General features: G+C 40.1%; 4 protein-coding genes across 11 annotated transcripts in view; 2 read left to right on the plus strand and 2 right to left on the minus strand.

The window, feature by feature from the left end:
• sh3glb2a (SH3-domain GRB2-like endophilin B2a) overlaps positions 1-7533 on the minus strand; it is a 38355-nt gene extending 30822 nt beyond the window's left edge. For 2 of the 4 annotated variants that reach the window (XM_022213323.2, XM_022213321.2), the window contains exons 1-4: positions 7354-7533; positions 5543-5684; positions 4358-4369; positions 1175-1303 (exon numbers count right to left, since the gene is read on the minus strand). In XM_022213323.2, coding sequence (XP_022069015.1) covers positions 1175-1303; positions 4358-4369; positions 5543-5684; positions 7354-7416 — 346 coding nt within the window. In that variant the 5' untranslated portion in view covers positions 7417-7533. The remainder of the gene's footprint in view (positions 1-1174; positions 1304-4357; positions 4370-5542; positions 5685-7353) is intronic. The other 2 variants (XM_022213324.2, XM_022213322.2) reach the window with 1 other exon arrangement.
• Positions 7534-7579: 46 nt separating this feature from the next.
• Positions 7580-19936, plus strand: dph7 (diphthamide biosynthesis 7). Of its 4 annotated transcripts, XM_022213318.2 has the most exons (11): positions 7580-7598; positions 7907-7995; positions 8298-8470; positions 12502-12635; positions 12716-12803; positions 14802-14896; positions 14984-15141; positions 16413-16485; positions 16571-16636; positions 16724-16896; positions 18825-19936. In XM_022213318.2, exons 3-11 carry the CDS (start codon positions 8339-8341, stop codon positions 19229-19231), a joined length of 1326 nt encoding a protein of 441 aa, XP_022069010.1. In that variant the 5' UTR covers positions 7580-7598; positions 7907-7995; positions 8298-8338; the 3' UTR covers positions 19232-19936. The 4 variants fall into 4 exon arrangements, with proteins under 4 accessions (XP_022069010.1, XP_051806509.1, XP_051806510.1 ...); XM_051950549.1 differs by lacking the exons at positions 7580-7598; positions 8298-8470 and having other exon boundaries at positions 7757-7995; XM_051950550.1 differs by lacking the exons at positions 7580-7598; positions 7907-7995; positions 8298-8470 and adding an exon at positions 11370-11773.
• Positions 19937-20080: 144 nt separating this feature from the next.
• mrpl41 (mitochondrial ribosomal protein L41) lies at positions 20081-22404 on the minus strand. The gene is made up of 2 exons (XM_022213320.2): positions 22293-22404; positions 20081-20748 (listed from the first exon to the last, which is right to left on the minus strand). Exons 1-2 carry the CDS (start codon positions 22376-22378, stop codon positions 20334-20336), a joined length of 501 nt encoding a protein of 166 aa, XP_022069012.2. The 5' UTR covers positions 22379-22404; the 3' UTR covers positions 20081-20333.
• Positions 22405-22672: 268 nt separating this feature from the next.
• pnpla7b (patatin-like phospholipase domain containing 7b) overlaps positions 22673-23182 on the plus strand; it is a 41362-nt gene continuing 40852 nt past the window's right edge. Inside the window, exon 1 of one of the 2 annotated variants that reach the window (XM_022213315.2) lies at positions 22673-22754. The gene's annotated coding sequence lies outside the window, so the exon portion shown is untranslated. Of the gene's footprint in view, positions 22755-23079; positions 23114-23182 lie in introns of those variants that run through there. The other variant, XM_022213316.2, reaches the window with a different exon arrangement.

The following is a 23182-nucleotide window of genomic DNA, read 5'->3' on the forward strand; positions in this document are numbered from 1 at the left end:
AGCTGATGCCCTTCGTGAAGCCATCTTCACCACTTGGAGCAATGTTCCCAAAAGCTTCCTGGAAACACTCGCATCAAGCATGCCCAAACGAATTTTTGAAGTGATTAACAAGAACGGTGGAGCTACTCATTACTGAGTCCTACTGAGAACATTTTTTGTTCTGGTTTAGAGAGTTTTTTGTAATTTTTTGAGAGATGGTCTTAAACTTTTGATCAGCTGATAAACAGCCTATTTCAGTTTACTTGTTGTTTTCAATAAATGACTTTTTCAAAGTGCTTTTTTGTCACACTCCCCCTTCTTTGTTTTGCATATTGTAGCTCTACTTAAAACCTCATAAAGATTCAAATGTGCAAAAGGTAAATTCTAGCAATTTTTCAACTGGTCTTAAGATTTTGATCAGGTCTGTATCCTCATCGTTCTAATTAATTAAGCAGAGGTGACAGATTTGTCAAATAAACATGGGGCTTTTGATAGCCAGCTTAAAATAGCAGAAGGTGTAGAGTTAGATAACCTTTTCGATTTCATTATGGTCCTACTGAATACATTCTTACATACAAATTGCATTTGTATCTGACTGAGTTGCACAAATAATGCAAACAGGGCCAACTGCAGTTGTGGTCTAGAAAATTAGATTGCCTTCCATCTGCTTTGGGATGATGAAGAAAATAGCCCATCCTGTGGCTACAGACCCCTAGTGCCACTCCTTTATTCCATTGTGTGCTGTTATTGATAATTATCTTTCCCTTTGTTGTCTAACAGACTCCTTTATTTCCTCACCTTTCATTATTGCAAACAGTCTACCAGACCTCTTGTTTTCTTATCTCTTCTTGTCTGCCAGACTTCTGGATTTCATCATCTCTGTGATTAATTGCCAACTATATACAAACCGATCACTAATCATTTCAGTATTTACATCCAGTCCCCTCCCTTCCCTTTGATCACTTGTATAAAATGTTGTACTCTAGCAATGTTCTGGGTCGGCCTACTTTCACGAACTCACGCTCTGTGCTGGTAAGCCCACCGTCTACCAGAATACTAATAAACACTCCACTACAGCACACTTTGCATGAAGACTATGGGTACATTTCTTCAACAGTCAGCATATATTTACACCTTGTGTTAACAGTCATAATCTGGCCATTGAAAGCTTGTCTTAGGGTGCTTGCACACTCACCATATGGAGTTTCAGAACCAAATTCTTTTGCTGCATCCTCCATATACTTGCCCAGCAGCTCTCCATTGGTAACCCTGGAAGGTGCCTTCATGTCCAACTTTTCATAGAAAAACTCTTCAATTCTGGCACCTGCACAGAAAGTTATGTCGAGTTTAATTGGCACAGGTAGGGCAAAAAAGCTATCAGTTCACTTTTACCTTCATGCTGATTAAATTAAAACTGTACCCAAAAATTTCAACTTGTGTGTCACTTCAACCGCGGCAGACAATGCATAAATTCTAAGAAACAATACTAAACACTACCTGCTCAGCACGACAGATAGATGGAATTACAGCATGAATGAGAGATTCTTCTTCTTGCTTTCTTGGAATTAATTTCGGGCAAAACAGGTAAAAGCAGAGTAAATTGCAGGCTTAAATTCAAGTTGGACAAAAGGGCGACAGTCCAATAGTAACTGTATTAAAGTACAATACTTATATGTTTTTACTTTGCACCTCTGCTCACCCTTTGTATTCTGGTTTGCCTGATAAAGAGGATTCTCCTTACACATCACCGCAAACACATAGCCAACGAAGTCTCAGATTACCCAATCCAAGATGTATCTAGTAGTGTATGTAGTATTATGTAATTTTTCTGTAAAAACTTTTACCATGGGGCATTGCAGTGTGATAAGAGAACACAAATGATTTTTGGGTATGGTTATTATTTAATCAGTTCATGACAGGATTCTTTATCCAATCGCCTCATCTGTAAATCAAAATTAACTTTTGCAGAAAAACATACAAAGACAAAAACATGAACACCTTGCAAAGAAAAGTAGGTGGATTAAGTGCTGCTTGTGACAAAGATCACAATAGAATGAATAAGCGTCACATAATGGATTTCTTCAAATAATAAAGTAAAAAAAGAGCACTGAACTGAATTAATATTTGTTAAATCTGTACAAAAATGCTTTTAAGGCTTTTCATATTTTGTCCATTGCCTACAACACGGACAGTAATTAAACGCCACACACTACAGATTTGAATCAAAACCTTTGACACAACTTTAAGATTAGAAACTCTTTATTATGTCTAAATATTAAACATCATACATGTCCTGCAAATTACCTGACCTGTGGACTGTTAGGCTTGGGTGATGTCCTTGTTTTCTTTCAAAAACTCATTTTAATCATTAGTATTTCTCTCTTAATAAACAGATTTACCAGTGGGTCTGGTGTGCATATTGCACTGTAGTCTGTACAGCAGAGAGACCTTGAGGGGCATCAGCTGTATATTACATGCATATCCCTTTAGTGCAGCAGCTACAGCTAAGGCCTAGCACATAATGGAGTGTATATTCTGGTATTGACCAGGTGTGGGCAGAGTGGAGGAAAAGTCATACCTTCATTCTGTTCATTTGTTGATGGTCACATGCTAACACCTTGCATGTGCAGGTGTTACTATTAAACTATGTTTCTAGTCTGCCTGACTGAAAGGGCTTAATTTCAGACACATGCATTAGGTTGTCTGTGCTTGAACAGGACTTCAGAAAATGTGTGTTTGCAGTGCAACAGGTACATATTGGTCTATTTCACAGACAGTAGCAATGCCCCAGATTGGGCTCCAGCACCAGCTTAATCTGATTATTTCTGAGGTGTGCTGAGCACAATAGGCAGAAATGTTCCCTACATAATTCCAGATGTGCCTTCAGTGAGAATCTACAATGGAAATAGTCATGAAAATAAAGACAAACCATTGAATGAGAAGCTGTGTCCAAACTTTTGACTGGTAGTGTACACTTTTTGTTTGTGTGTGTATGTCAGTCTGTCTGTGTTTGTGCGTGTGCGTGTGCGTGTGCGTGTGTGTGTGTGTGTGTGTGTGTGTGTGTGTGTGTGTGTGTGTGTGTGACAATATGGTCCTGGAGTCAACAACTGCGATAGGAATTACCACAAAGTTTGAGTATTCTGGCATGTAGTCATGTCTGTCTGTGTGGTTTTCTCCGGACAGCTTTTATCAATGTGCTAGAACCATTCAAAACTTTTCAGGTGTATAGTTGAGATCAAAATTAAGGCCAGGCTTAAAGAGGAGTATGATCCGTGTCCTTATTGACTACCCAGATAGTAATGTAGTAATGATTGCTACGTAGTGATAGGTCAGAAAGTTAGCATACTGACTGAACCACTGCTGGTGTAACTGTATTATAAGATTGTCTCTAGTTCTATTTTGATACCAGTCTGATATGTTGTTTTCCCTGCATCCGTCAATCAGTTCATTACATGATGGAATAAGATTTGTACAGGTAAATCTAGTATAATTATCTGAATTAATTACATTCTGATGAAGTGATTGTGATTCCTGCCACCAGATTGTCCCATTTCTTAATTATATTTCTGTCCACACAGTGCTTAGGAGACCCTGAAGAACATTTTCTCCTCTGCAACCAGTTATTTTATCCTTAAGATCATCTAATTCATATGGAACTGACTGGACATTTGGACTGTTTGTTCGACTTTTGTGATTCTTTATGAGTGCCAACATGGACTATAAATTTGCAGTTGTTCCACTGACTACACTGAGTATTTCAATTTCAACTTCAATCCAAGCCTCCCACACACATCTTCAAACTCAGTCCTCATTTTGTTGTTAACTACAAACCTGTAAAGTTTTATGATTGTATCTTGCACAGTTGTGATGCTTTTATATTGCCAAGTTCTGTCCATAGAGAAAGAAATACTGTATATACACCCACCAAATTATCTAAAACTGTCTCTGTGGTAGTTCCTGTTATAGTAAGTGTCATGGCAAGATGAAGATGGGAAAGATGAGATAAAAAATCCCCTCCGTAATAGAAATAATAGTGTTTGTTGACCAAGGCCAGCCAAACAGAGGTTGAATGTAAAAAGAGGCAGGAGTTTGGTTTTCACTAAAAACACACATTTGGCCAATCACTGTTGAGTGATTGGCCAAACAGAACAGTTTTGATCTTTAGTTAACCTGTACTGTTAATGGTCAGCACTAAAATCACAGTGATGCTTTGAATCTCTGAGAATTAAAGAAGTACTTCAACGCGGATGTTAGTACCAAAGAATTGTGTGCTGACTTGGTCCTGTTGAGGTTTCTCAACAGCTTCTCTGTAACAGTAATTCAGAGGCATGAAAGATTTCCACAGCAGGGCACTAGAGGAGGGAGGCAGAATACTCACCAGTATGATCAACTGTGGCATGGAGAATCAAAAAGTCACAAGTTAGAGCCCCCTACTCTCACATGATTCATTCTGTATCACTATTAATCCATAAATAATGCTAATAAGCTACATTATGTACATTGCCTTTGACACTGCCCAGTGTTTCACAACTGCCTGATATTTGTGAGTTCCCGTGCAAGACTAATTATTCAAGGATATCGATGATTCTTTCACCAGAGTCACTCATTTAATTATTTCTATGAGGACATTACCATGTTTCAGCCTTTAAATTGCAAATTTAATTTGGTAAAAGTGAAAGCGAGCCCCATTTTGAAGCTGTAGTAAAATAATAATTATACCTCCAAGCAGTGTATTAAACATAGCCATGGTATATGCCTTGGAATAGAGCCATGAGCAACACAATTATTTCACAGGTTAAACATGCTATACCACCGGTGTGGTCCTTTAAGCATTGTATGATTTAATTAAGTACTGCACTGGTTATTCTAATATTACCACAAAACTATCATATATTATATTACTGTCTAGTTGTACGACATAATTAATCAAATTGATGACCAAAAAAAGAGTACATTTCACTACAGCAGACCAACATTTTACAAATAACAGACTGAAAAAAAACTTTTTAAAAAACAGTAACAGTTTTCGTACTGCAGTCCTTTTGCGGCTTGTTTGACCACAGCTAATATCAGGTACCGTATTACACTACCCTACTGTAACTTTGTTATTTTGTTAATTTTTTAGAATAGTTAGGAAATGATTTGGATTTCCAGTTGTTGATACTTGTGGGTCTAAATGACTTCCTCTGTTGGCTTTAGTCATCACAAGGCTTGTGTTTGAGCACTCAGTCATGTTAAATACCACAAACTATAATAATACACATTAGCCTAAACATAGTTTCATCTTTCAGTGTGCCTAATCAGACTATGCTTTGTTGGTTTTATTCTTAAAAAATGAACTGGATTTCTTGCTTAACAATACATAGCCGTATCTACGAATGTGTCATTATTAACGTCATCACTACCTTCCGTTTAGTTTATTGTGTGAGTTGTGACTAATGCTCCTATGGTAGTTTTAGCAACAGTCATCCTACGAGCAAAAATCAATCTAGGAGTCATTCTGTTTATTGATAAATATGTACTGTCCATGTCTAATTATAGGAGTTCTATACTGATGTCTTACTTGGGTTGGGCTGCAGCAGGACCTCAGTCTGTCTGAAGATTTTCTCTGTCCAGTGTTTGGTGCAGTCTGCACGGCTCATCAGGTTCTCAAAGTGAGCGTCCAGCTCGGTCTTCTCTGCTTGGCCCAATTTCTCTTCTGTGAACTGAAACAGAGCACACAAACAATACATACTCTTACAGGTGAACCCGTTTCACATCTGTCGCTCTTGTCTGGGTTTTAACAGAGATGTCACAAGGGCCCCATAAGGACTTTGGATTTAATCAGTTATTAGAAAAAATAAAAAGGAAAAAAAGTGCTGGTCATAGATGTTAAAGGGTGATGCAGGGGATCTGTCCTTCTCAGTATCTAGAGCATGTGTATTGGTGACGCTCAGCAGAAACACCAAAGAAACAGCATACTTTTAAGCCTTTTTTAACATGTGGCATATAATACTGTTTCTTCATTAGACTACTCAAGACAACGGTCACTGTTCCATTAATGTTCTTTACTTATTCATTCACACATTCCCACTACAGTGATGGAGAGCTGTCACAGTATTCATGCAATATTTGTAATAGGTGTGAGATTGTACATAACATTTAGTGATGTATAATATATAATCATGCAATAATAAATATAATACAGACAGCTGTGATGGAGCTCAGGACTCAACCTGAGTACGGCTGCTATGTGACAAATGATTAAACTGTGACTCTATTTGTGACAGTTCACGGCCTGAGGTAAGGAAAAGTACACAGTATAACTTATTGATTGATTCTGATTGATCCTGTCACCATGTTGGGCATAATCTTATTAATGAAAATACTGCTGTTGTTCTTGTGTTCCACATGCGTAAATGCTCTTAACTGTCTCTTTGGAGCAATTAGCAATTGAATGATGCTGCAAGTACTTAATAAATTCAGAGAAAAAGACTCCTACAAAAAGCTGGAAGCAGCAACTAAACTTCAGCTCGTCTTAAAGTTTTGTTGAAACCCAATTACATTTATTTTGTGGTTATCACCAATACAGATGCTGAATTGTTGAAAACGTTTCATGTTACACAACTCAAATTTCCATCGCATGTAGTTCAAATGTGTGCCGTGCTAAAAGGGATACAGAAATGCTACTCGGTCCAGCCCAGCAAAATCTCCTGTCATAACTTTCATGTGAAAGTGAGAAGTGCTCACATGCGGTTAGATTAATGGAAAGCAGTGCGTGTCTAAAAGGGGTCACATTCTGAAAAACAGATTAAACATTACATATCATCGGTGCCTTTAATTAAATGGGACAACTTAAGTGTTTAACAGTTAAAACTTCGGCCCTCAGGCCCCCCTCTGAATGTGGCCCCCCCGTGCTCAAACTGAACCTACGCCCATGTCGTGACGTCGTGACGGTTTACGACCTGTTCGTGTTCACTTGTCATCCTCCATCGTCCCAGCTCCCCTGTCACACTGAAACTTATCCGAATGAATAAAACTCTCTATGCAAACTGATAATATCTTTCATCTGTGTCAATAACCACCGTGTTCTGGCGTGCGCTACGTTAGCTTGCTTTGAAAGATATCGTTATCCTCCGTGGCTAACAGCAGTGCCAGTGACAGCCCGATGTTTAATTACAATGGCAGTGTTTTGACCCGGCCTAAACTACAACCAGTGGAATATTGGGAAGCTGTGGCTGTCTCCTTGGTTATATGTAGCGTTACTTTCGACAAAGCCTCATACTGCAAGGTGAAATAGCTTTAAAAAAAAATTAGTAACGTTAGTAACAGCTGGCTGTTAAAGTAAAGGGAAGCGTCCACAAAACCGCAGCACTCTGACGGACATTTCATTACCTGGACAGCCCGTGTGAAGAACAGTCCAGCACCGGAGGCTAATTTCTTCACGTTGAAATCCATCGTTTAACAGTATCTGTTCGCTAGTGATGGTGCGGAGCACTCAAATTTACTCAACACAAACGGCTGGACGTTATGGCACACGCTAACAGTCACGTGACCCCCCACGGATGAGACCCTGTTACGTCAAACTCATCATTTTTCAGACATGTTAAAAGCGCAGATGTACACCTTTTATTAAATTGGTGAGTTTTAGGATATAAATACGATAAGAACACGTAAAGGTTAAAAGCAGTGACTACATTTAGCTTTTCCCTGGCATGCAGTACAATAGTTTGGTCAGCTGATGTCGCCATTTTTTAATCGTATCGAATGCAGCAAAAAAATTAAAAAAGAAATGAACCACGGGACAGTGCTACGTCCCACTCGTCCTCATTCTGCTATTACTAACTAAGAACCTACAAAAAAGTCACTAAATATAGATTCAGAATGCGGGCATATTTTTATTTATTTCAATTGCTTGCTCCAAGTGCCTCATTTCCTGTTTTTCCAGTTGTTCTCTTGCTGCGGTCCCTGAATGCACCATTACCCTGCGGGATGACGTAAGGACGCACGGAGCGTCAAGTCCGGGCTGACATACATGTGAGTTTTGTTGATAATGATTGTGTTGTAGATATTCGTATTTACATAAACGTTAAACTTTGGCTGTTTTATGTGATAACCCAAAGTATCTGTGTGCTATCATAAGCGTCCCACTGGTGACGGCTCGCCTCTCGTGAGACTACACGGAGTTAGTTATAGCTTGCTAGCTAGCTACCAAACTGAATATTGAGTTAGCCTAAAGAAAGTTAGCTAGGTGTTTGTTGAAGGTACTAATTCATTTACACATCTGAGTGGACATTTGTTTTTACAGTTAAAATGAAATGGTTTGTCTTTTTTGTAAGTTTTTGGGCCAGCACCGTAACGTTATGCAGAGCAGGTGGTCATGGCTTGGAAGTCGAGGACCCGCAGTCTACAGGTGTTTGACACGGAGCTGAGTGCGGACACGGTGGAGTGGTGTCCTGTTCCTCCCAACCACGACATCCTGGCCTGCGGGACATATCAGCTACAGAAAGGGGTGAGATTAGATAAGATGCATGGCACTATCTATCTCTTGTAAAAACAGAGCCTCAAACCACCGCCGGTCTGATAGTTCAGGTCCTTGATTAATTCAGAATAATGACGTTTTGGAGTTCTTCTCCCACAAACATGCTATTACACACACACTGCAAACTCACCTTTCACATCGCAGTGTTGCGAATTTTGGTACTCTTTGGAACACATTGCTTTATGTTGAGCGTGTTTGTTTTTTGAGATGGAAGACAAACTACTTCTCGCCAGTTAAGCTGTTTATTTTCTGATATCAGTTTCTCAAAAGAATCTTGTACAAGGACCTTTTCTGTTTGGAACAGCGTCCCAGAAAAGGGTAAATTCTGAAATGACCACAGCATTTTATACAGTATGGTGAAATGTGGTTGGCTAAAGGTGAGGATAAACTGTGGTTTGGACTTGGTTCTCCCATTAAATGATGTACATATCTCTTGGCACACGATCCATCCAATTTCCAAGAACAGAACCCTGCTGGAACCCTTTTCCCGCTCTCTACATGACAATCTATTCCTGTTAGCTGTGATGTGATGCAGCTGCTGGTGGTGTCTCATAGGGAGGATTATTATGGTTTCCACCCTTAAACAACCGTGAGTTTAGCAGTTTCAGTGCAATTAGTTGTTACTTTCTAAGGAAATAGGAATATACTGTGAAGCAAAGCCTGATCTCTCTTATCTTTTTGGTGTGTTTATGTGTGAAAACTTTCCAGCTTGGCCTTTCCCTGGTTGTGTCCTTCATGTGTTCAGTCCCTCAGAGACTGGCACTGATGCTCTCCCTCTATTCAGGTCAACATAACTCAGACGTTAATTACACAATAAATGGTTATTAATTTCAGTATTGTAATACTCGTTTGGTATCATTTTCAGTGTTCAGCCAGCAGTGCCTTTAAAAATACATACTAACATTACCTTTAACCGTATGTGCAGGGTTGAAATGTTTACTTTCAGCTTTAATGGAAAGGCTGATGTACCAACAGGTGATAAGATCCAGAAACCTGCAGCCCAGGGGCCTTTTGAGACTTGACTTGTGAAAATGTGATTGCCAGTTTCTTTTTGATGATTCAGAATTAAAGCACAATATCAGCTGTCATAATGAGTTACTTATGACTGAGGCCCAGGGTATTTTCTAAGTAATCAGTCCATCAGGACTGCATACTTGATGTGATTTAGTAGTTGAATGGATAGAGACTGGGGGAATTTTTTGTACCAGGTGTTTGGGCGCCATAACAGGGAAACAGTAGTTGGGGCTGTTCATCTTCAGGTTGCCCACATCTTGTTTATTTAAAGGTTGGGTACTCAGTTTTAATAAACCAGCTTATTAACATCAGAATGTTAGCAAAGAAATTACGAAGTCTTGTCCTCTTATCAAAGTCCTGTTTAGGACTTTATGAGAAACACTTTTTGTGTGATCTCACTGTAAGTTTTGAGGTTCTTTACCATATACTTGCATTTACTAGCAATAAGTTGAGTTATCTCTCGATACTCTTGCGCTGCTTCAATATGCTTTACATTCCTTTTGATTCATACGTTCTGCAGATAAACAGATACTGATTTCGAAAGCCTCCAGCTGCTGATTGTGAGCGTCTTTGTCGCTGTGATGCTGAAAATGTGGTTAGATTCATGTTTGTTGCTCAGACTTAAGCTGCAGCTGTGGGTCAGTCTGGATAAGTCTTGCTGTAGATCTTTTAACCTCTGGCACTTTTATGACAGATATATTTATTTGTTTAGGAGTTCAGAAATGCAGCAGATGCTCAGCCAGCCAAACTATCCCCGTACCCACACTACAATTGTATGTTGCCAGTGCTAGAACCATTCAGCATGCATTTGCCACAGCCATAATTGTAGCGCTGGCAGCAGATACACCTCAGGGTGCATTGACTCAGTGTGTGGACTGTAGCCAACTATAGGTGGTAGAGTGACTTTGCACTAATGTCAAGGTTGGCAGTTTGATCTCCAACCCGTCTGCATGCCGAGGTGCCCTTGGGTAAGATGCTTATTCCAAAGTTGCTCCTGATTGCTGGCGAGCTCCTTGCATGGCAGCTCTGCAGCAGTTGGTGTCTGAGTGTGTGTGTGTTAGGTTCAAACCTGAAGAATACACAAACAGCACAGGAAGAAAAGACAGCACTCACGAGCTCCGGTCTTTTACTTGCAGAAGGAGAGAGAGAGAGACTACAGCTCTGTTGTATGCATCACTGCAGCCCCACAAACTCTGAAGAGCCTGCCTCTCTCCTTGTCTCTTTATTTCCTTCTCACACAGAGAAGTCAGCATACGTCAGTCACAAGATATCAGAACAGTACAAAGACAGAACATGTGTTACTTGCATGATCTTATCATAAAAGCGAGTCAGCTCACTATAGCAGGAGTCGGCAACCTTTAACACTCAAAGAGCCATTTCGACCCGTTTCCCACAGAAAAGAAAACACCGGGAGCCGCAAAATCCTTTTGGCATTCAAAATGAAGACAACACTGCATATATAGCTTTTTTTTTCTTTTTTTTTTACCTCTATGCCCTTGTTAATCAGTCGTGATTAATTAATTACAAAGCCTCTAATTAGATTCATTTTTTAAATTGTGTCCTTCCACTAATATTTATCTTACCATGTTAATGTCATTTTTGCTCCTGGACCTCATATGTTACGTAATGTTAGCTGGAAATCAATATTTTGCGAATGTCTATTTAACTTGTAAAATCTATTTATCTATTTATCTTAAGCTTGTAACTTTTCTCCGGTAAGTCGCTGCCCTATTTTCCAAGACTCCTCTGACTCTCTGACCTGCTGCCTGGACGTGACATCGAGCCGTGTTCTTGTGAGTAACGTGTATTACCCTATCATGAGTACTTTTGACTCAAAGACAAGACGTGTCTTTCTTGGAGTGGAGCTTTAATATACAGGCTTGCCATTCTTGAGTACAAAACGATGTGAAACTACAGGCGTTTCTTCTCCAGGAGTAAAACAAAAAAAAAAGGCATGAAACGTGTGGGAATCGGAAGCTCCGTGTTGTCTTTCTGCATCAGCTTTGCGCTCTCATGTCACAGGCACAGCACATCCGGTGGAGTGACACGTCAAAGTAAGAGCGGTAATTTCACAATAAAATTCTCTATATTAAAATGCATTGAAACGCGCCTGAAAGGCAGAACCATGTATTTTCCAAAGTAACAGGGAGCCACAACAGAGGGCTGAAAGAGCCGCATGCAGCTCCGGAGCCGCGGGTTGCTGACCCCTGCACTATAGGAACAAGTCAGCTTTGTTCTTGTTGTTACTTCCGAGCACACGTGAGTCACAACTTAGAATGCTGATGGTAGTCCTTATTTCTTCATAGTCACTCAGTGATAACCTCATAAGTATAATCATTCTAATATAAGTGTAATTCTTCTAACAGTGTGTTAATGAGAAAATCATTGACAAGTGTTCTGAGTGTTGACAAAGTGAAAAAAGGGTATGTAAGCGCAGACCGTTTCCCCGTATCATGGAGCCCGTAGATTGCCACTGATTGTGGTTGAAGTCGCTGCACTCCCTGTTGCTGTCTGCTGCTTAGACACCCTGTATGACAACAGCCTTAGTATGACAGCTGACTGTAGCCGGAGCCGCTATTATGATTCAAGCTGGAATCCAAACAATAATTATACATCCAGCCACAGTTTAACTATCACAGCCAGGCAGAGCAGCAGCAGTTGTTCTTACAGCCAGCAGCAAGAGAGAGAGAGACTGGCCTTTAAAAATAAATGGAGCTCTAAATGCGTCAGCGTTGCACCATCCCTCCTTTATGTAGTATTTGATCAGAAGAAAGTAGGAGCTGTGTACGTCTTTGAATTTTATTATTGCTTGTTATTTTGTCAGATTGTTCACAACATACTAATAAATCTCGATAATTCGGGAATGTTTTTTTTAATATTTTTAAATGCCTGAGTTGTTGGACACACTTTTTCAAACCTTCTTTGTTAAGTCATGATTAGTATTCGATTAATTTTACAGTCTGTGTCCTCTGTGACTCATGTTGCAGGTAGGAGAGGAGAATGCCACCCCGAGTCGAACTGGCCGTTTGTACCTTTTTGAATTTCAGCGAGAAGGACCGATGAGCCCTCCTCTCACTGAGCTACAGCGCATGGACACAGCAGCCATTTTAGATTTGAAATGGTAAGAAATCAGGTTGGACCGGTGTAGCTGTTGTTTTCACTCTTTGCTTCTTCGTTGTTCATTCTTTTGCGTGTTCTCAGGTGCCACGTGCCGCTGTCAGAGAGGGCTGTGCTGGGAATGGCAGCGGCTACAGGGGAGCTGCTGCTGTACACGCTGTCAGACAGTCAGGTGAAAAAATTGGCATAAGAAGCTTCATAGACAGTCACATCATGTATTTTTAGAAGGAGGTTCAGTGAAGTAGTAGGACCAATAGTCAGCGTCTGAAAACAAAACTGTGATGATTTGGGTGACAGGAGCTTATTCTGTCACATATGCCGTGCTTTCTAATTCAAGAACACAGATCAACACAAACATATTTCAAATGTAGGTTAATGCGGCCTTGTCTGAGAACATACAGAGGCTAGGACATCAAATATCTCTGTAATGTGCTCTAATCCTGCCCTGTTTACTTTATAATACCACTATGTATGATGTGTTCTGTATAAACAGACTTGTCATGCTTGGATGTTTAACTGTAAGAAGTAGCTACACATGAAAACAGGCTATGGAAGGCGACATAGATCTGTCCTGAGCAGCACAGAAGACAAAAATCACAACCATTTATGCTTTTCAGATTATTGAATAAGTGAACCAGTGATGCTGATGTTTTGTGTCATTCTCTCTAATTCACTGTGGCTTACTGATTAAGAGCATCTCACCATTAATGAGGCAGTGTAATTGTTGCCGAAAACAACAAACCTGTACCTCTGCATTTACCAATTTGTGCTTTTATCTAATCAAATCATCAGGAAGTAGAAGTGCACTGCATGAAATCCTGCAGTACAGCTCAGGAACTTGAGTGATCACATCATCATCATCATCATCATCAGTGTCACATCAAAGAATGAGGAAGAAAATAAGATCTAATGTGGTGTTTAACCCCTGCATGATTGTTTTTGCTGGAGGGGCTGTTTTGAGTCTTTCAGAACCTTCTCATCTCCAGAGATTTCCACAAAAGCAGCTTCTAGAGTTTAACCCAGGATGGTGAATAAACAAAAAACAACATTCAACACATGAACACATGTTCAGCACATGAAAAGACCTTGTGAAAAGGCAGAACTAAGTAAAGCCTTAGAATGAACCACTCAGGTCAGCCTGACTCCTGACACCCACAAACAGAAATTTCGGGCTGCAAGAGGCAGACACTCACCAGAACTGAAGACTTAAAAATGCAGCCTTATCTGGTGAGTCCATTACTGCTGAGGCTGTAGATGATAAGCTGTAAATCAACAGCAGGAATCCATAGACCCAACCTCCATCTATCCATTATCTATGCATGCTTTATCCTCTGCAGGCCGTGGACCCCACATGACTTGTGTAAATAACCCTGGCTGCTGCTGCTGATTATTTCATTTGGTCAGGAATGTTTTTGGCTCTCTCTGGGACCATCAATACCAGTCAATCATGGTTTGAATACCACAGCCTGTCTAAGCACCATGTGCTTCCTTTTATTACCACAATTCACCATTTTATAATGACTACTCCCCAGTCACCAGATCTGAATTCAGTTTCACTGTTTATACAAATTAGTGAAGTTTAAAGTACTTCACAAATGACTGATGAGCAAATAATAAGGCAGAAGAAAGCAGAGAATAAAATAAAGCTAAATTAGAAAGGAATATATTAAAAATACTAAAAGGACAGACATGAAAATAATAAAAATTGATCAGATTTGATCAAAAGACAGTACTGAAAATACAATAGTAAAACTATATTTTAAAACTTCATGAAATAGAATAAAATTGAACAATGTTAATGTGGTAGAATAGAGATCGGCAGCATGAATATGCAGAAATGATCCGATGAATCAGGTCGATCTGGAGCAGAATCACAGAGGAACGTCTCCAACATTTTGTAGAATCTGTGCCACTGGGAGGTGAGGCTGTGTTAGCGTGGTGTGCACAATGAAGTGCTCAGTGAGAGGCATGCATCATGTTTAATGTTGCTATCATAGTAGGCCAGAGAAACGCTGAATAAATAGTTAGTTTACTGGTAATTTAAATGAGGTTGTGCAGTCAGTATGTTACTACAGGATGACTGGTTTATGTTCTGTCACCATGCATTCATTTAGGCCTGGTGTAAGCGTTGGTGTGCTGGTCCCCACTCATAAATGTGTGTCTCCAGTAGGAAGGCGGCCGCAGACTGCAGGCTCTGAGCAGTCTGGAGGTTGGAGCAGAGCAGCTAGCTCTGTCTTTAGACTGGTCCACTGGCAGGCTGGACAGGTACAGCATCAGAATACCAAATCCACAGCTCCATGAAACATGTCAGACATTGTGCTCACACCAAACAACCCTCTTGTGTGTCAGCAGCAGTGATGTGCGAGTGGTGTGCAGTGACTCTGCAGGTTGCATCAGCGTTCTTTCTCTGGCTGAAGGCGCTCTCACAGCTCTGTCACAGTGGAAAGCCCACGACTTTGAAGCATGGATCTCAGCCTTCTCCTACTGGGACACACAGCTGATTTACTCTGGTAGAACCACTTCACGTTGTATTCTGTCACTTTTTCACATGAATACTTGGAAGCCTGATTCTGGTGTTTGGGGACCAACAGTTTTAAATTCCTTTTCCTTCTGTGGCTCTCAGCCTGCTTTGATTTACTAAAGTTAATGTGTTAATCTTTACAGTACATATCATCTGAAAAGATTCATTTAACATCATACAGAATTCCACACAAACACATTTTGTATATTACATTTGCCTGCTGTCATGTTTGTGTGTAAACAGAGTGAAAAGACATTTTTAAATGTGTTAGTGCAGACATTAAAACAATTAGGATGTAAATAAATACATAGACAAATGCATAAACACATATGCGTATGGTATAGTAATTAAATAACTCTAACTTTAGTACCAATAAAACGTGCATGGAGTGTTTCCAAAACAAGCTGCAAGCTATTTTTTTACATAGACATGAGCAAAAGAAACAAAATAAAGAGTTAGACAGGGAGAAGACAGCTGGTGTACCCCTGAAGCATAGTCAAAATCTTGTAAAACTTTAGCTGTTGTTGGTGTTTTTTATGTCCTTAAGCTTTACTACAAGTCATTTATAGATTCTCGGCAAAGAAAGATGGAGGGAAAATGAGAAGTAGGAAAAAAAAAACACTGTTTTAAATATTATTATCAAAATGTAAAAGATATAAAAATACAAGTTGTTCAAGAGATGCATCTGAAACGGAAAGTGTAGCTACATTAACTAATGAGAGCCCAAACAGTTTAGGGATGGTAATGATTTAGAAAATAAAATTCATGAAGCTGCAGGAAGGAGCCCTTTTGGGAAGACGAGGCTAAATGACCAGCATGCTGTAGGCATACAGAGATCTGGATTTACCTCCATCTGTCATTACTTTATAGAACAGATAAAGCCTGAATACTGTGTGCCATTGTTGTGACTCTTTTGACAGTGTCTTCTCAGCTTTACAGTCACTTCACATAGTAACTGATAAAGTATTCTACGTACGGATCCAATCACAAGCATGATTCACAGCGTCTGCAAACATCTGTCATTTAACATCTAGGTTTGAGTAAAAACAGGAGACCTATAATCAGAATGCATTGCTTGCTTTCTGTCTGAATAAATAAATACCTTTGGTTCACACACGTCACACTCTTTGTTTACCCTTTGCCAGTGTTACATCCTCATCATTGTAGTGTATGCATCCACTGCTGGTCTGGGAGTCCTCTGCATGCCTTTATGTGAATTTAAACCTTTTCCCTGTGTCTGTGTGTGTGTTTTCCATCCAGGTGGTGATGACTGCAAACTCAAAGGCTGGGATCTCAGAGTTGGTCCCTGCAGCCCCACTTTTACCAGTAAAAGGTAGTGGAGTACTAATGTCAGTGTGTGACCTTTGACCTGCCATTCTGGTCATAAGAGTAATAAATTCTGGTGTTTTCCTTTCAAGGCACTCGATGGGTGTGTGTAGTATTCAAAGCAACCCACATCAGGAGCACATTCTGGCTACTGGCAGGTAAATATCCTGGTGTTTTCTGGTCTGCACTGTGTCATTGAGGACTGCTGTTTTTTTGCATCCTGTCCTGATCCTCTTCTTCTGCAGCTATGATGAGCAGATTTTGCTGTGGGATGGCAGGAACATGCGGCAGCCCATCAGTGAGAGTCCTGTGGGTGGTGGGGTGTGGAGGCTGAAGTGGCATCCAACCAATCAGCACCTGCTGCTGGCAGCCTGCATGCATAATGACTTCCACATCCTTCACTGCCAGCAGGCCATAGGTGGGTTTACAGAGAGGAACACTGGAGTCACTGGTTCTTTTCTGTACTTCTTGTCAAATTCAGTGATCTTGGCACAGCCTGCTAGTTGTCAGTTCTGTCTGAGCACTGTTTGTACTGTAAATGATCCACACAGCGTTATAACAGAGATAGTGTTCATGCTTGTGTCTGTTTGTGCTCCTGCACTGGACAAGAGAAAAGAGGGGGATCGGAAAAGGGGTCAGTGGAAAACCTGGCACATCTACCTATGCTGACTGCTACGATTCGGCTATCTAGGGTAGCTGGAAGAAAGCAAAACCAACGCTGAGTTACTGAGTGAATGGCTGTGATTTATTTTGGGCAGAGTAGGTTTACAGTAAAATACAAAAAGGTGAGGGAGTTACATGCAGATGGGCGCTACCGAAAAGGAAAAGAAAGAACAAAACATAACCTAAAGCAAACTTTTACTCTACTGAAAGAAAATAAGACGATACAAAGGAACCTCCCAACCAAAATACAGGGCAGAAGTACCACTAAACTAACAATGGATTTTTAATATTTCTGAATACAACGAATTTCTGCTCACTAGCACTTAATCCCCCCACACACAATAAACACCACAGTCAATATTCCCTCGTCTATAACTGGACAGCTCACCTCTTGAACTGCCGCCGAATGCTGCGTGACCGCGCCGTTTGAAGTCCATCTGGCATCTGGACTGGCGGATGTCGTTTTCCCCGATCAATCAGTCTTCAGCTCCTTGGCTGCAGGCGGGGCAAAACTACATAGATGTAGGACAATCAGCTGTTCACAGTACAGATCACAGCAGAGGCCCAGAGCTGTAACACTGACTACATATCAACAGTCCTTCAGCGTGGATTGCAGCTGCCTCTTTTGGTCCATTTTTCTTGATGGTTGGTTAGTTAACTCAGATTCACCTTCCTTTTGAGTTTAACTTTCTCATTAATAAAATGTAGACACCACAACTGCCGTAATCAACAGAAAATGAACAAGGAACTGTTATCTGTAAGTTACGCGTTACGTGATGTTTCAGGTAAAACTGCCAAACATTTTCAGATTTTAGCTTCTGGAATGTTCAAAAGTCATTCGATGTCCACAATGACTGAATGTGTTTTTTATTTGGAGCCTTGATAAGATGATTTAAAAAAAAAAAAGAGAATCTTGGCGTTGTGCAATTAGAAGTCCTTATCACTACTTCCTGACATTTCATTGGCTAAATGATTGTTTACTATTACCCAGTATTTTTAGCAAATCAAAAAACAACAAAGCAGATGAGTGTTCATGGTTTGGAGAAGTATTTTATGCCTGCATTATTTTATGCCTGCATTAAATGGTTAGAGCAGAGAAATGACAAGAAATAAGGGAAGTTGTCAGATTTGTGGTCCGATACAAAGAGGGGATGTTGTTCAGAACTCTAAAATCAAATGTAGGTTTTAGGGTTAAAGACCAGTTAATCTGCACATTAACCGCTCTTTAGTTGCAGTTCTATTGGACTTTTTGACAGGTAATCACTGCTAAACCCTAGTACTTTATGCTAGATTTAAGGCTACATCTAACCATTTTTCCATTATTGATTGATCTGAAAGTTGAAGAAAAAGTCTAATTTTGCCTGATTAACACAACTGAACATAACTGGCTGCCGTTTTAGTTGTACTAAAAGTGAATTCTGGAAATATTACCGTGAGAATGATAAATGTGGTTCTCAGTACCTGGAGCTTTATAAAGAGTGTTAAAACTCACTTTTTCACCTTTCCTTACACAGTTTAGCACTGTACTCATACATAGACCAAACACAACTTACAAAAGACTGTATGGATTAATGGAAACCACCAGTACAAGGGCAGCTTACAAGTGGCTATTTTTTTATCACACTGTATGAATTATTGTGGAGCTTCTTAGCAACCATTGTTGTTTTGCTTGACGTTGTTCAGAGGGCAGTGGGGGAGCGTGTCCTGTTGTAGCCTCCTACATCCTCCACAACTCGCTGGCGTATGGAGTGGACTGGTCCAGACTGTCCCTGGAGGACCCTGCTCCCTGCTCACCTCCTGCAGAACCAAAGGAAAGCCTCGCAGAGAGCGGAGGACACTTGAGGATTCAGTATGAATCTCCCACTGCCAGCTTTGACACTTCCCTGGAGGACGACGCTGGACGATACATTCCAGAGGGAACACCAGCGCCTTCCACCACACCTGCTGCAGGTCCTGCCCTCAACCCCGATGAGGACGCCCCCTCACTGTCTTGTCTACTGGCGAGCTGCTCGTTTTATGACCACATGCTCCATGTGTGGCGCTGGGACTGGACTCCCGACGAAGCTTCACAGGGATCAGATCAACGTTGACCAAGCTTGAGATGACACTATAGAAATATTCTACATCAAACTAGAACATGTACCGAAGTAAAGCCGAATGTATAGCCTCACTGTAACCTGGGCATGATATACTGTTAATTCCTTCACTGTTTTTATCATGAAGACAAGTCAAGTCCCCTTTACTCTGGAATAACTTATCACAGAATGTGAAATTTGCAGAACCCTCTATTTTCATAATGACACTGAATTTTTTTAAACTCGTATTTAAGCATGAATCGTTTAGAATCCTTATACTCCTCTGTTCTATAGCAACAAGAGCAATACAGCCATTCACACACAAACACAATGACAAACCAGCACCAGTTTAAACCAGAAATTAGGTATCCATGCACTAAATGGGAATGTGTCTAACTTTATTGGTCCTCAAGGGAAATGGTTTTCCTTTGCAGCCCTCTGGCCTCTGAAGGGCGTTGCACTCTTGGATTCAGTGTTTACATTTTGTCAGGAGTTTTAGCCCAGACTAGCTGCTTGATGGCTGTATTATGACTCCCTTGTAATGAACCTCCAGATAAAGCCTGTAATGTGTGTGTGCTGCTCCCCAGAGGTCTGAGGGGGTGATATTCACCATATGATGATTCTGGAAACTACATCACAGTATTTCCTGGAAGTTTGTAGAGGCCACTGTCATTATTGGTTGCACTTATTCATTTATCCATTAAAGTTACACAGACGGTGTTTGTTCACTGCGCATATTTCAGCTTGATGTAAAAGAATAACGGTACCGTGTTGAGCTGAAATCATCTGTTTTAGAAAATGTGAAGCGTAGCTGTTGTAGAAACAGTATCACCCGTGTTTTTGCTGCGACAAACATAGGGGAGCTTTTGTTTTCTACATTGACAATTTAATTTGGAAACGGTCAGCTCAAGCTGTTCATCTGATCTTTACAGTGATGAATATACAGTTCTGCAGAATGAATTACACCTTTTAAGTTCATATTGCCAGATAATCAAATATCAGAAAAACAATCCTGACAACAGCTGACAGTCCCATTTGTGATTATTTTCCTGAAAGTGTCCCATCAGTCTCCAGTTTGTGTATTTCTTTGTAAGAACATCACACTGTGGGCAGACCATTAACGCACATAGTTCTTTGGATACAGCTTGAAGAGTTTCCCTTCTTGCGTGGACTCGAATCCATACTTCTCCAGCTGGTCTTTGCTGAAAGCGCCCTCTTCAAAGTCTTTCTTGATCTGAGGGGCAACAACTTCAGCAAACAAACTCTGTGCTGTGAGTGGAGCCTCTGTTCCTTTCGGGGAACGATACGATACGTAGGGCTTGAGTTTGAATCCCTCCAAATGAGGCACCACAAACTCGGGAATCATGGTCCGAATGGACAAAAACTTCCTGCTGGAGAGCCTCAGTCCAGTGGGCCTGGCACCCCTGCCTTTATTGTGAGTCCTGGATCCACGCTTGCTGGTGAACTCAGACATCCTGTCAGCGCCTCTGACCAACCCTCTCACCAGCGTGGACAACACACCCATGCTGCCTCTTCCAGGACGGCGTGGATGTACAGAAGAGAAATAAACGACAAGTATTTTAACAACAGCAGAAATACAAATGCAGAGAATAGACACCAACATGTTAACTGACTAATGATTAACATCTAAGCCATGGAAGTCAAACTTATTTTAGATCAGGTTCCACATTCAGCCCAATTTGATCTAAAGTGGGCCGGACCAGTAAAATAATAATAATAATAATAACCTATAAAAAAGAACAACTCTCAAAACATCACAAACAACCTGAAATTTCTTAAGAAAAATAAGCTCAATTTCAACAATATTCGTCCTCAGTTTATCATTTATTTATTACAACTTCCAGATCACAGAGTGTCTACAAAGGAACACAACATTTAGTCATCTGGAACTGAACCATGGAGGATGTTACCGTATGATCAAAACGACAAAAGTCATACAAACAAAGTAGACAAAAAAAAACAAGACAAAATATTACTTGTTTTTGTCTGACTGGTTGTGTGTTCAGCGTTATATTTCTTTTTTTTTTTTTGTCATTTTGTGTTTCCTTTTTGTCTTGCTTGTGTTTTTTTGTCTTATTTTTGTTGTTTTCTGTTTTGCTTTATTTGTTGTTTTGTGTATCATTTGTGTCATTTTGTGGGTTTTTTGTCTCGCTTGTGTTGTCTACTTTTTTGTCATTTTTTGTCTCATTTGTGTGATTTTTTTCTTGTTTTTGTCATTTGTCCATTTTTTGTCACTGACTGCTTTGTCTAATTTTTGTCTTTTTGTTTTGATTCATGTCGTTTGACTAATTTTTGCTATTTTGTGTCTCATTTTTGTAATATTTTGTCTTGTTTTTGTCGTTTTGATCATCAAGTAAAATACTATATCATTCAATTCCAGATGACTAAATGTTATGTTCCTTTGTAGACACTCTGTGATCTGGAAGTTGTAATGTGGAAATGATGAACTGAGGCTGAATGTTGATGAAATTGAAGTTATTTTTCTTAAGAAATTCCAGGTTGTTCATTATGTTTTGTAAAAAGATTGTTCCTTACATGTGAACATTTTTGCACTAAAACAAAGGAAACATTTGGAATTATAACTATTTATAGGTTATTATGCTCAGATTTTACTGGTCTGGCCCACTTGAGATCAAATTTGGCTGAATGTGGAACGTGATACCTCTGATCTACAGTATGACCAATTAACTCTAATGAAGCGATTACAAGGCAAAAAGATAACTTTAACCCCATTTGTGACATTTTAGTGGAGCTATCGATGCTGTCAGAGTAGACTATCATATTAACATCGTTTCTTATTGAGTGAAAACTACATCAAACTGATAACTTGGGTCAGAAACGGTTGTGTTGCCCACTGTAGTGCTGGTTACTGACTAGCTAACGAGCTAACGAACGATAATTCCCTAGCTAGCTAACTTTAACGTTGCACCGTATCCTGGCAGATTAACTGTAAGTTTGAACTGTCAAACTAAACATCGCCGGCCTGTAAGCTCATAAATTGCTTCATTCTTGTACACATATGAAATAAATTCTGCAGAAATTCGTCTCCTCTCACCTTGAGTACACCAATGTTGGTCCGATGTAAGCAATGTGCTCCAAGTCCAATGAAATGTTCAGTGATTGGCTGTAAGGCGACACCATCCACCAATCAAAATACGAGATACTAATTCACAGTGATTGTGGATACGTCAAGGTAGTTGGTTGTTACATCTGTGAAGCGAGAACAATTCATCTTTAAAATAAAAGCCGAAAAAGCCACACTACCGTGTCCACCGCATAAAACCTTCCGTTATGTTCAAACAGAGTGTAAATATATATCTTTTCACTAAAAAGTCAAGTAAATCTGATGATTTCTCTGTACAGCATCTTTAGACACAGTCCGTGTCTGTTTCAAGTCGTACATTTTATCAATGATATTTTATTTTTGAAAGGATGACAGGATATTCAGATTGCTTTCACGGAGGAGTCTTCACACTAATGAAATTCATGTATACACAAAAACTTTGACCCAACAAAGGTACGTGGAAAAGTAGTTTGCTCGTGTTCGTTCTAAAATTGTTATATGGAGATTTATTTGTCGGTTTGTATTTGCTGTGAACTCTGTCAGTGCAGACGTCGTTCCGTTTCTGGCTTATTATGGGCTGTCCTCTGGCTGAGTAGCGGAATGCAGCGGTCACTCTGTGCATTATTAGCTATAACACACTTCAGGTTCATGTTTGCTCATTCTGACCATATATGTGTTCTCCCTGCACGCTGGTCTGGGGTCAACTGTAGGGTTAAATACACAGTAAAGCTGCCGTCATTTGGCTTCACCTGCTCCGCTCTGCAGCTGAATCCTGTCAGACTTCTTAAACGAGTTCAAATACAAGTCAACAAGTGAGTTCTGCTTCTCTTTGCTCTTCGGCACATGGACTCACTTCGACGGACAGAGCTGATTAACTTACA

The sequence above is a fragment of the Acanthochromis polyacanthus genome, chromosome 7 (genome assembly GCF_021347895.1).
Source record: "Acanthochromis polyacanthus isolate Apoly-LR-REF ecotype Palm Island chromosome 7, KAUST_Apoly_ChrSc, whole genome shotgun sequence".
NCBI classification, from domain to species: Eukaryota; Metazoa; Chordata; class Actinopteri; family Pomacentridae; genus Acanthochromis; species Acanthochromis polyacanthus.